At 39.1% G+C, this 13,950-nt stretch overlaps 1 protein-coding gene across 1 annotated transcript in view; it reads right to left on the reverse strand.

Annotated features, from left to right (window-relative positions):
* Positions 1–3,028: 3,028 nt before the first annotated feature.
* Positions 3,029–13,950, reverse strand: part of TDRP (testis development related protein) — a 554,794-nt gene continuing 543,872 nt past the window's right edge. The window contains exon 5 of the mRNA XM_086926404.1: positions 3,029–5,355. Within this exon, the coding sequence (XP_086782530.1) occupies positions 5,010–5,355 (346 nt within the window). The 3' untranslated portion in view covers positions 3,029–5,009. The remainder of the gene's footprint in view (positions 5,356–13,950) is intronic.

Here is a 13,950-nt window from a genome sequence, read left to right on the forward strand (position 1 = left end):
ACACTACACGTATCAATACTATATCTACGCACAGAAAAGTTTTTGGTTTGTATAGTGAGTTGTGTATAGCATATCACCAGTAGTCTTGGCATTGTGTAAATTATTGTTGATGTGCGAGTTCCCTCCCTTATACATAGTTGGTTGCCACATCTCTGAACATTTAGCTAGTGTGCTGTTGAGGGGATATATTATTTTGGGAAGGTTTGTTGTCCTGTTTTGCGCTGCCTCCGAGGTAGTAGAGGGGTCAGGGTCAGGAGGGGTGGTTGTAGTGGTGGTGGCACTGGGTGTTGGGATTTTGTTGGGTGTCGGAGGTGCATAATTAGTACCTCTATCACATATTCGTCTTTAAATATGGATGTGATTTGGATGTAATTCAAGCAGTTCATAGTCTACGTCCTTACACTAGTTAAATGTTGATGTTAATTTGTTAGTGGTAAGTGGAACTAGCGCCTGTTTTTTTAGGTAGCATTGCAGATTTGGCTTGTTGAAAATAAGGGGAAGTAGTGTTTTTTTCTACGGGAACGCCTAGTTTGTAGATCACTAACGTTAGTTGTGGTTCTGGTTTGTGGCGATTTTGTTGGAGGAAGGAATCAATTGAAGAGTGGTAATATTTGCAGTTTTTTCTAGGTTGAGAAAGGGATGATAATTAAAAAAGATCGAAAAAAACAGATATGCTTAATGAATATTATAATTAGGAATTATCATTTAAAAAAACATCAAAAATTCACTGAAAAAACCATAGGTTTCAAGTATGTTATAGTTAGGAATTATCATTTAAAAAACCTCAGAAATTCACAAAAAAAAACATAGGTTTCAGGGGTATTATAGTTAGCTGGACATTTCACTCATACAAAACCATTGAAATTCCTCCGTTATAGTTAGTTGTACTAACTCGTGGGCCCCCAATCCACTGCTAATGAGGTCACATATTACATCATTCATGACATGGTCAGTGACATCACTGATGACATCTAAAATTATATCACTGATGACTTCACTGATGACATTATCCAGTGAATGTTAGATTTTTTTAATGAAACAGAAGAGGATTTGAGAAGTCAAAATATGCCCTAATTTTTCTTTCTGCAGCACGAATAATAATTTCTATGGCAAAATGAAGCCCCTCATTTTGTTCCTTTGCAAATTAAATGTTTTAAGTGTTAGCACTTTATTCCAATCAAGATGGCTTCAGGTGTTCCATACTTTTATCATAAGTAAGACTGTTAGCGCTCTAGTTGTTCTTTAGAACACTCTGGGACATTCTGTCATTGGGCTATACTTGGGCTACATCTGGGTGATATTTGTGCTACATTTGGGCTCTTTTATCTCTGGCGGCCATCTTGGGAGACTTATTTGTTATGAAGTTTCCTAATTTACTCATTTACTACAGTCTCCTCAGTAGGAAATACTTTCAGTGTTTTACTTTGGTTCCATCAAGAAGGCATTCAGACGTGTCACACATATGCCATAAATTCTGAATGTCCGCACTCTAGTTGCTCATTAGATCACTGTAGAAAAACTACTGGTCACCAGGGAAGTCTGCTGCTGGTATTGAAAGTACATGTTTCAGTCTGCATGTCAGATTTATTTTTAATGAAATAGAAGAGAATTTGAGTAGTCACTCCAAATATACCCTCATTTTTCTTTCTGCAGCACTAATACTTTCTATGGCAAAATGAACCCCCTCATTTTGTTCCTTTTTAAATTAAATGTTTTAAGAGTTACCACTTTATTCCAATCAAGATAGCTTCAGGTGTGCTATACTTTTGTCATAAGTATCATAAGTAAGGATGTTAGCACTCTAGTTGTTCTTTAGAAAACTCTGGGAAGCTGTAGCATAACACAAAGGAATCAACTGACAGTCTCTTCCCTTGTTGGATGTACATGTTTTACTGAGCATGTCAGGCTTCATTCTCACATGACTGAGAAAGATAATGTGAATTTACATAAAATAAACTCTCAGTTTAGCTTATAGATCACCTTCCAAACCTCTGTGGAAAAAGCATGAGAAAATAGTTTTCTCTCAAACATGATTCATGATATCCCAGCAGAAGGATTTTTCACACGGTAAAATCACCTTAGAACACACCACAAACCCTAAAATGAGTATGGTACCATCAACAAATGATTTATAATGTAACTAAAGTCTTAAAACCTTCTATTAACTTTCAATGCTTTTTAATGAGGTGCTATCACGTATATTGGTCCCAAGATGGCTGCCTAAACTTCATGGATGAAGTGCTGACAGCCAATAAGATCTCACGATGGGATGTGTCGTTAGGCTCTGCCCAGATATATATGTATTTTTTCCTTTAATATCTAAAAAACTACTGAACAGATTTGCACCATTTAACCAAAAGGCACGAGTGTGAACCAAGGACTACCTCTTTGCCGAATCTGGTGTAATTCAGTTCAGCAGTTCGGGCTGTAGCTGAGATTAAAGGTTCCTATGGAAAATTGCAGGGGGGAAGCAAGCTTTGGGACCCCCCTTTTTTCTCGGCCCCCGCTTGCCGAATCACCCCAAAGTTAATCCAAATAGAATGTTGCGGATTTCCTATGGAAAATAGGTCCTAACTATAACTACTAACTGGCGACCGCCAGTAGGAGATGTATATATATATGGGACATCAGATGCCAACCTCCCTTTCAAACCTGTTAAAATTCATTTAGCTGAAACAGCAGTGGCCATTTTGATTCAAAGTGACCTGGGAGTTGTGTAAGTTTATTTAACGCAAACGGAAAAGGTTAAGAAAATAGTATTGGGTCCACCAGGAGCAGAATGTTATATACTCAACCGCAATCCTTATGCTCCAAACGTCACCCAGAAACCCAAATGTATGATGATGTTCCATTGCGTCACAGGAAACCCCACCACCAAGCACGCAGAGCTGAATACCACATTTACTGCTTGGACTATTTTTTTTGTGTCACCCCATCCGCTCTCTGAAATAAAATATGGAAGTTATTCTTCCGAAAAATACACATTTTCAGGATTAACCACTACCAGAACTACAAAAGGCAATCAGACTTCTTTTAAATTCATTCTTTATTAAAATGCGACTATACTACCAGATATTTGAGCTCAGCAGACAAACCATCCGAGGCAAATGAAGCTTTTAAATGTGTTTAACTAGCCAGCTGAAGTATTCCACTTCAGTAAAGTCAAAAATTACACACTTTAAAGCCAAATCTAAATCTGGCTGCAAAACTAGAATGTATCTTCTGTATTCTGTGAAACATAAAAAATGTTTGTAAAATTGTCATACAAAGTATTCAAAAGCTCACGTAATACATTTTCTTGTGTCTGACCTTGTCATTAAGTTATTTATAATGCTAACTGAAAAAAGTCATTATGCTTCTACAGCAAAATTAAGCGAAGGGAACCACAGTGTTTAACCATTTCCTGATAGCTAATGTCCGTTACAGAAAATATCTGCATTAAATCCTTAACCTGTAAAGGTATTTACATACAACCTGGAAGACAACATAGTTCCCCCTTGCACTGCCATTATTGAAAAGGGGGCATACCCTGCAGTAAAGAGTTTCTTTTTTTTTTTTTTTAATCGCAACATTTCTGAGAGGCTATGTAGTGTATACCTTTGCTATGGTCTTTCAAGTAAGCGCAGAGCTTTTTTTCAAGAATTTGATATTATTTAACTTGAGTATGAATAGTTCCAATGGTTCTAAACCACACTGCTATACTGCATTACTAACCCCACCAACTGCTGATATGATGGGAGAACTGGTAAGCCAAAGTTGACCAAAACAAGTTTTATTATATACTAGCATCGTAAAGACAACTGAATAATAGAAATAGAAATAAAAATACCCACTTGAAATGCTAAAGCAAAGGTATACAGGTATTGTGCTAAAATGCTAGACAAAAATAAGAAAGCACTTGATAAGCCACTAAAATAACAAGTAAAGAGAATGGCTAGAGGCTCATCCTACACAATAGCAGCACAGTATTGTTTTTGTAACAGTATATTTTAATAATAATTCAATAGGTATCACTTTCACATTGGCTGCTACTATGCTACATTCAAGTCTTAAGAGGAACATAACCCCACATTACAGTGCAGGTACTTCCACCGTCCACTTTCACAGAGACTTTTCGAAAATCCTCTTTCTAAATAATGTTCCGCCTTAACTTAGCTTCCCTGTCCTTATAAAAGGAAGATACATATACATACATATCCTCAACCCTTGTTCCAACAGCACAGAATGCACATACCACAGAGTTAATGTACTGTAGGATAGGGATGCCCAATTGGAATGTCAAACGCTCATTTCAAAGCAATGCCATCGCTTCTTCAGTATACAGTAATAAACAAGTCGTATGAAGTAACAATTATAATCAACTTAACAATGGAAACATTTTTTTCATACCTGGAGACCTTTTTGTAAAAGCTCCCATTTAACATTTCCGCATTTGTTGTCATCCTGTTTCCAACACTGTTCATGCTTTCAACAAGTTAGTATGAACTAAAAAAACTCCACCTTTGAAATTAATTTTAAAACATCATGAAAGTTAACTTAGCAATAAATTAAACTGTGCATCACAAATACATTATGAGGGTGAAATACAGGCACTTAACAGTATAATGTGCAAGGCGTAAACCTTTACTGGTCACTTTATGTCACAGTATAAGGCAGTCTAATGTACAACCAGTGTATACATTCACCAAGGAATTACAGTTTTTGGTAAAACCAATAATCAATATATATAAAATAGTGAATGTGAACTATAGGCACACAATAGGTTTCCTACTTTTCTTTTTACAGATATTGCAGAGAATAACATTATCAACTATGTATATCCTGCAGAGAAAAACAGAATAAAAGTGCAAACATTTCGTTTTTCTTAAAATTTTTTTTAAAGAATTCTGATAAAACCTAAGTACACAGGTAGAATACTGAGCAGAACTGATTTTGGTTTTAAACTGTGACTCAAGGACCCTGTTTTTTGTCTTCCAAGTAGGTGGCTTAGGCATTTAACATTACCATTGTCACTCAAGCTCTTCCCAGCTCTCTGTAAGATTACCTTTACTTCGCCTTCTAATACTAACAAGCTTTCCAGCAGATTTGATGCTCCACTTGGAGGTGTTTCCGGAGCTGGTCAAGTTTGTGTACTTAGTGGAGCCTTTGGTCTCATCTTCCCAACCAGGCCAGGAAGAAGGGTCATCCAATGGATTTTCTCCATCACATGGGGGGTCTTCAACAGTGATCTGCGGGGGTTCCCACCCTTCAATCTCATCTGGCTTCTTAGCTTGGTTGGTTGGTTTTATTGCTAAAGTGTCCCAGAATCCAGCTTTCTTTTCAGGCTTCACTTCCTCTTTGGATTTTACGTTGGTTCTAAGGGACAGGAAATAGATGTTAGTTCTAAAGGATAAGCAATACAAATAGCTCAATCCGAGGGCATCATCTGCATTCAATTGGCAGTACAGACCAGAGAGTCTTTCAAGTAGCATGTCTTGATTTTATATGCAAAAGACATTAATTTATGACAAGGCAAAGTGATCAACTGACTCTTGAAAAAGTACAAGTTACTACCTATAAGACTTTGGTTCCGATTCTGAAACATTCAATATTAAATGGAAAAAGCAGAACAGTTGTAGTCAACTCCTGGGTGACGTAAATATGGTACACTAAGTCACAAGTGGATTTAAAAATATCTATTAATTCTACCTAGGGCATAATTTAAATGAAAATCCTCTTGGGAGAAGAAGCCGGAATATTTTCAGGAACCTATGACAATTCTAGCCATGTTTTGTACGTGAAGAATTACAAATTACATAAAATAATCCACAACAGTAGCACGAAAATAATGAAATGCCTTGTAGAACCAAAATGTAATCAAAGGGTAAAACACGCCTGGTATCTGAAAATATATCAGAAAGTCTGCTTGTGGGAAATGAGGCAACATTGGCAGCAAACAGTGTAAAATCAGACTATTATTTCTTAGGCTACTGCGTAGAGAATTAAATAATTTTTGTACTTAATGTATTATGCAGCACACATAGAAAGAGGAATATCCCTTTAAGAATTGTTTTTGTACAGAAAGGTGCCCCTTCCTGCACAAAAATAATCCTGCATGCAGCGTAGGAACCCTTGCGCAATGGTGCAAGCGCGCCTGCATTGACGCTGAGCAGTCCATTGTACACCAGTGCGGGGGGGAAAGGACAGGAATGCGCTATATGTCTTTCCCAGTGATCCAGTGCAGCAAAGATGACTAACTGCACTGCGCTACTTTGCCATAAATATGACCCTTACTGCTTTGTGGGTTTTCGTCTCCCTGCTACAGCTGCCACTTGCAGGTCTCTCTCAGCAGCCTTTCAGTGTCCTGATCCTAGCATATTTGCACCTGTACACACCTTGCTTCAGACCTTTTTAATTTGTGTACAGATGTGTTTGGTGCATTCAGTTATAGAGTATAAGGGTCACTGGGTGACTTTTGCCTTGGGGCTTCTCTGTCAAGACTCACTATGCAGGTGTCCACGTCTCAGCTCTGCCTGCAATTCAGCTGAGTAGTTGATAAAAACTATTGAGAAGTTCACTTAGTGTTTCACCCAGTGCCTGCACCGTTTATACTCTCCGTTAATAGCTGTCACTTGCAGGCAAGTCATAGTTACGCCTGGGCGGTAAACTCCGTTCCGCTGGCGGAATTTGGGTAATTTCACATTCCGCGGCTTCGCGAAATTGCCCAAAATTTTGCGTTACGTGGCTTCGCAAAATGTTTTGCTTGTTTGCGTACTCAAAACGGGTGTTCGCAAGATATTTCCCCCTGAGCGCGCAAACAGCAATTGCGTACAGGAAAAAAGCACTGCGAACAAGCAATTCCACATGTTCGCGGAATATGAGTGTTCGCTGACATTTTTTGACCGTTTCGCAGAGATTTGCGTAATGAGATTACGCAAATTCCACCCACCCGTATTGCTTTCTGTACTAAGATAGAAAATATGCTTATATTTTTAAACATTTCAGAGAAACTGCGAAAATGAGAAAACTGTTCACATTCTGCAGGCAACAAAGATTGCGTTTTCTGCAGAAAAATCTGCATTGCAGATTTGGCTTCTTCTAGCCAATACCTTTCACTCCAAATTCATATCCTAATATGCATGTTTTCTGATGATCCTTTCTGAAATGTTTGTGGCCCCAACCAAGAACTATTTACATGGAAAAAACATTCTCCCATATCCAGGGTTGTCCCAAGACAAATGTCCTTCATAGAAGATACCTACCACATGAGAGCGGAATTAGACATACAGATCTGCCAGGTTCTAAGGGCACAACGTCATCAGCATATGGGCTCTGGTCCAATAGAAGTGTACCAACAGATACATTTTTACATGTCTCAGTGTAATACAATATTTTAACAATGAGGGAGCTTTTTATTTAGTGACAAGCTTTGTAGATTTTTGAGACGGAGGGCTAGAATCACTTTTTTTAATGTGCCAAAGTGCACAGCTCGAACAGAATTTTCCGGCGACCATACAGCAGGGACCAACTACTGCGAGCACCAAGGATAAAGGAAAGGATGGCGGAATTATTGTCAACCATTACTCTTGTACTACAGTAGCAGTTATTCCCACCCAAACAATATGAAAGTAGCACACAGGATAAAAGTGGAACACAGACAAAATGTACCGAGGTGTGAAACACAAGTTGTTAATGGCTCTCCCTACGCCATAGATACTGGAGGGCCATAGAGACACACAAATACTAGAGGAGCAGGAATACCCTTTGAGCACACCGCTGGGAGGCACTAGGAGAAAAGACATAGAGCCAAATAATGGAGCGCATAACCCATTGATTTAAGTACCAGGGCAATGCTTCATTACTCATAAGTAAAGGAGTTTATAGCGATCACGCACTGACACAGGGAACATCCATGCATGTATGGTAAATAGGAGAAGCAGCCACTCAAGGAGTACTAAAATGCAGCCCTGGTGGAAACACATCACAGTGTTGGGCCACCTCAGTAAATACAAGTGCTGCTCCAATCACACACAATATGTAGAGGCTGTGGCATGTGGGTGCCATGGAACACAACTGCTAATTGGCTGCCTGTATGTGCGAGGACTATGGCAGTGTGTCTGCCCTGCACTCATACCAGCTCAATAGATCAAGGCGTTGAGACCACAGACAGACTCCTGGCCTCTCAGGGAGAGACCATGTGGAATAAGACAAGACAAAGGTAAAATGCCATCACACATTGGATGTCATGTGGGCAGGGTCAAAGGGTAAATCACACTAGCAACCAGGAGGGCTGACCCATTACCCCTTTTCTGTGGGCAGATACAGCAAATACACTCCAAATGAGCAATAGCTGAAGGGAGCTGCCCCAAAGCCTTCCCCATGTTTTTTGTATTATTTTATATTGTTATGTTTTGTGATTGGAAAGGACTCTGCCACAGCTAATTGGAGAAAAAAAGTAGTGTGCAAGAATATACAATAGGAAAAAGCATAACTATGTGGTAGAATAAAAAGCTCATCGCAAATAATGCAATTTAGTTATAATACATATAATGGAGAAACCCAAACTCTAATGTTAACACTACAACTTGTAGCCATCTTTCACTTTTCCAAGGCTTTTGAGAAGAAATACATATTTACAACTTCGTATAGTTTTGTAATGTGTTTTCAACTGCATTAAACTCCAATGTATTGCACACTCCCTGCTTTATGTATACTAACAAAATAAGTCTTAACCTGTTTGTTTTGGTAGGGTCAGCACACACATACCTAATAAACTTGGCCTACAATCACTACATCTGTATTAGTTAGTCAATGACAGACACTTTGTAGTTATGGTTCTGCTGCTTCGAGCAAAGGTAGGGGATTTTTTGATCACTAGAAAATTTGGCCCCACGAACCTGCATATACATTTCTCAAAAAAGTCTTAAAACTTCTGCGTAGCTTTAGGTAGATGAGTCAGCTATGCTAGGGCCTCCAAAGCTTTATTTCCGATGCAAAAATCCTAAATTAATTATGGCTCGGGTGCACAGCAAAATAACTACACAGAATAACATCAACTCTAGCAGACAGGCTAAGGTCCCGCCAAAAATGAATTCCTACAGTGGTCTGGTGTTAATCCGAACAGTAGTTTTTGAAATAGTCAAATAAATTGCCTCTCTGTTGAAAGCTTAGTTATTAAATTAGTTGATATATAGGAATTTGAATGATAATTCAAATCCTTTTTGGAAGAGATTCACAAATCTTGCAGGAAACTGATATTTGAGAACCGAAAATCGAGACTGTTGAGCCTTTGCAATCGGATTGACTCACAGCAGCACCATGACCATTACAAAATGTTTACAGCTAGCTGAATTGGGTGACAAACCTGGTCTTTGGAGGAGCAGGTTGAGGATATCCCACCACTCCTACGGGACAGAAAATACCTATATTGATTTGAAAATATAAATATATATATCTTCACAAGCAATGCAGTACAGTTTGATTTAAGTGATGCAAAAATTGATACGGTCCTTTTAAGCCAACTTGAGAGTCAATTGCAGGCCTGTGAGATAACCAAACTGACTCACGAGTGAACAAAGAAAACAAAAGGCCTTGATTTAGGCGTAGGGGGTTTAAAAGCTAAAGTCCCTAGCATGGTGCGATGCTGGACACCAAACAAATCTCTGAAGAACCCCCTTTCACAATACACTTCGCAGTAAAGAAACTGCACCTGAAGAGAGCTCATAACAAATAAAGGTTGTTCCTTGCCAGTCCTCTGCTCTAGGTGTAGCGCTTGCCCAAAGCAGCAACCCCTATCCCACAGTTCATACCCTGCTGGCACTCCCTAGGCACCAGTCCCAGTCTTTAAATGTAGTTGAAAGGATGTAATATTTCGATCAGCAACTAGAAGTCCTTCTAACTAATGCACATAGAAGAAAGGTATTCACTACCAATAACTATTTTTATATTATAATTACATTTAGGAGGCTGCCGAGCCACTTTCTACATATAGATGCCCTTATATTTGTCGCAGGTAGAAACAGACAGCACATCCATTTTCAGACAACAGATATGCAAAAGAATGACGGGTTGCCACTTCACTGATGTCAATGGTTATACTGTCCTTGCCCCCACACGGCCCTGACAGTTTTCCTTTCTGGACAAGACTAGACAGCCAGCAACTAGAGCAGAAATGATGTACCCATCTCATCCAATTAGATCGCAGACGTTCAAGAATCGAACTTTCAAACGTCACAAAGGTTTAAGGGACTTTGCGTGTCTGCTAATTACATCTGATTATAATTGAAATTCGGTCCTAAAATTGGTATGAGAGCCAAACAGTCACTATATCTTTATTCCTAGATTTCGAAAATCTATATCAACTAATTTCTGGATTTAAAGTTGAACCTAGTCCAACTTCAAGGCACGTTTGATGTCAATCTGCCAACTATACTATTGGAATTTCGAATGGGAGTCTCAACGTTTGGGTAAACAGTGGACAGGACAGTCGATGTTTTCATCTTTTCAGTTAGGGCTTCATCTACACTCAACCACATGACAGACGATGACCAAAAACCTGCTGGCAAGCATGGTAACCGGACCTTTACTAAAATGGTTTATCTTCCTTAAGTATGGGTGACCAAAGTTCTGGAAACGTCATATGGAGACAACAATCCACTTATAGTTGTTTTATGCATAGGCTCTAGACCAGTATTTGCTAAATCCCATGGAATGGAGCTAGAGACATTACCCCTTCAGGAAATGGTCTACGACTGAAATGGAGGGGAGTTGATAGCGGTGCAATATTAGAAACCGTGAAAAAGGAACATCCTCATTTGATCAGCTCCTGCCTATCCCCTGACGGGAACGGCTCAAGGTTAATTACGGATTTTGTTAAATTATGTTTAGCCATAAAAAATTCCTTGTCAGTTCCTCGACCTAAGATAAAGAAAGAACCAAGGTGGTTCGACTCTGCCTGCTCGACAGCGAATAGGGCACTGATTAGGGCTTTAACTACAAAACCCAGAAGCACAATAGAGGTACAGGCAGCAAGGAAAATGTATAAATTTAAAATTGCTGAGCGTAAGGCCGCACTATTGATAGAGCAGTGGGAAGCGCTGGTCGGAAGTGCAACCAAAAAGAGCAGCAACTACTTTTGGTCTGCCGTCAGAAAAATGTGAGATATGGGCAAACAACTAACTGCAATTAGCTGTACCATAACCAGTAGCGCTTGGGAGGCCCATTTCTCTAAAGTATATACTACCCCAACTGAGGAAACAATACATTTTTCACCTGGGAAATTGTGTTGTTTGAAGATTGGTCTCCAGGAGGTAGAAGTAGCTATTAGACAGAGCCTCGGAAATAAGGCCCCTGGTCCTGATGGACTTCCTATAGATGTCATTAAGTGGAGTATGGATCCATGGGCACCGATATTACTCAATGTTTTTAACAGTTTGCCCTTAGCCCAGATGCCAGACACTTGGTCCATCAGTACCATCGTCCCAATATTTAAAAAGGGCAATAGGTCAGACCCGATTAACTACAGACCCATTTCGCTATTGGACAACACCTTAAAGATCCTAGGGCGTTTTCTCTATAATAGGGTATTGGAGTGGACGGAAGACTGCGGATTGCTGGACCCCTGTCAGATGGGATTTAGAAGCAGGGTGGGCAATGTTTGAATTTGAGATTGGAGATTGATAAGTATAACACTGCTTGATCAGCCCCGATTTACCTCGCATTCATGGATCTCTCATCCGCATTCAACCTGGTTAACAGATCTAAACACTGGGCTAGCCTTTTGGATTATAGGTTTGATGAGGTCCTTGTAAACTTTTTGGCTTATCTCCACACTGACCTCAAAGCGCAAGTTAGAATCAGGATGGGCGGGGAAGTTTCGGGGACCATTAAAGTAGGAAGAGGGGTCAGACAGGGGTGCGTTTTAGCACCCCTGCTTTTTATTATTTATATCAATGGGCTAACCAAATCCCTAAAACAGGTAACCTCAGACGTCCCTATAATTAAGGGGCAATTGTTACCGGCTCTATTATACGCAGACGATGCGGTCCTAAGGGGCCGCACCCCAAACGCGTTATGTACACTTGTTAAAACTTTTGTACAATATATGGAGGCATTAGATCTGCAAGTGAATTTAAAAAAATCATTTATAATGTCATGTGGCCCAGGGAAACGGAAGCTCAACACCATATACGTGGGAACTGACAAGCTAGACTCTGTGAGCATATTCCCATATTTGGGGATGGTTTTTGCTGCGAACGGCTCGTGGAGTGGGCATTTGGCCCACGCCACGGGCAAGTTCTCAAAAGCCATCAACTCTATTCTGAGCCTACCCCGCCCAAAGAAAATAGGTGCCACTTAAGATATTAAAAAAAAATTTAATTCACAGTGCGTACCTGTAGCCACATATGGGGCAGAGGTTTGGGGCTTGGGTAAAAGCATTAGCATCCACTGAGAAGAAAATCGTTTTTGCAGAAAGATTTTGGGTGCCCCAATCTCATCATCTTTGTTTATTTGTCACAAGGAACTAAACTTGCCCTATATATGTGATTTTATCAGGACTAGACCGGCTTTATTCTGGCTCAGGATATGGAAGAAGAATTTGGCTGCCTTAACACAGGATATTATAACGGATTGCCTTGGCTGTGAAAAAGGTTTAGTAATCCCCTGGCTCGCGGGAGTATTTAAGACCTTGCATTCCGTGGGCAGGGGTGACCTCTTCTCCGACCCATCCAGAATAGAGCCTAAAGACAAACACGAGTTAAAACATGCACTATACGCACTTTATAATTCTGAAAGAATGGAAAAGGAAAGACTTGAGACATCAGTTGTGACTTATATGGGCAATGAACTGTTTAGGCAACCATTGCCATTATATCTTACCCTCCCTATGACCAACTGGGAAAGATCGTTGCTGTTTCGCCTAAGGACTGGCACTGTAAAATTCTTGCTGTGTTTTCCTTTGGGTTTTTATCAGACATTATATCTTAAACCCTGCCCTTGTGATGGAATAATTACACAAAACGATTTGCATTTCCTATTTTTCTGTAAATTTTATTTAAAATATATCAAATGGTTTTTATCACCGTATTTTAGAAAACGAAGACCACTTTCACTAAAAGACTCTTATCTAATGTTACTTTCCTTGGACACTGATGAATTTGTTTTTCGCACCAGCATTTTTTTGAAACTGATAACGCATGCCCGCAAAATGATGGAAAATCCGTGAAAACTAAATATATGAGAGCTGTAATAAATCCAAATTCTGTGTATTGTAAATAGATTTTTAAAAAATTCATGGAACTGTTTTTTGTATATGTTGCTTTTATGAATTTTATGAAATTCGAATAAAGGTCTTTTGAATTGAATTGAATGTATGGATGTAAGATAAATATTACATGAAGCGATAGAGGTTCTATCATTTACAAATCTGTTAATACTGTGATTCATATTGTGTCAATAAAACATCTTTCTCCACGATATAAAAATGTGACAGAGGTTTGCAATAATACCTGAAGAGTTCTACTGTTTTATAACTTTTCATTTTCATTTGGGGTCACAAATGACAAACTTTCATATATCTTTTTGGCCACTTGTTGATGGTACAAAGTAGAATATTCTATTTACTGCCGTCATGCCCTTCCTTTAATTGCTCTCCAATTGTCCAACATATATATATATATATATATATTTTTTTTACTGTACCATCTTTTACCACTTTACTTTATTTTTCAATTCACTTGAAAAGGACCATATAATGTATAGTATGTATACTATAGAGGTTCGAACAGTATTCACTGTGAATCTATGAAGAGTTTAATCTCTTTGAATAATGACAATGACTACTTTTGATAATGTTCCTTTTTAGGTCGAGATATTATATCCCACAGGGATTAATAGCGAGAGCATATAGTAGGGGAAACAAACTCTTGATCAAGCGTGGATTCCTCCCAATGCATGTGAGGTATTCAAGCG

This window comes from Lissotriton vulgaris, chromosome 6, assembly GCF_964263255.1.
Source record: "Lissotriton vulgaris chromosome 6, aLisVul1.2, whole genome shotgun sequence".
Classification (NCBI taxonomy): Eukaryota; Metazoa; Chordata; class Amphibia; order Caudata; family Salamandridae; genus Lissotriton; species Lissotriton vulgaris.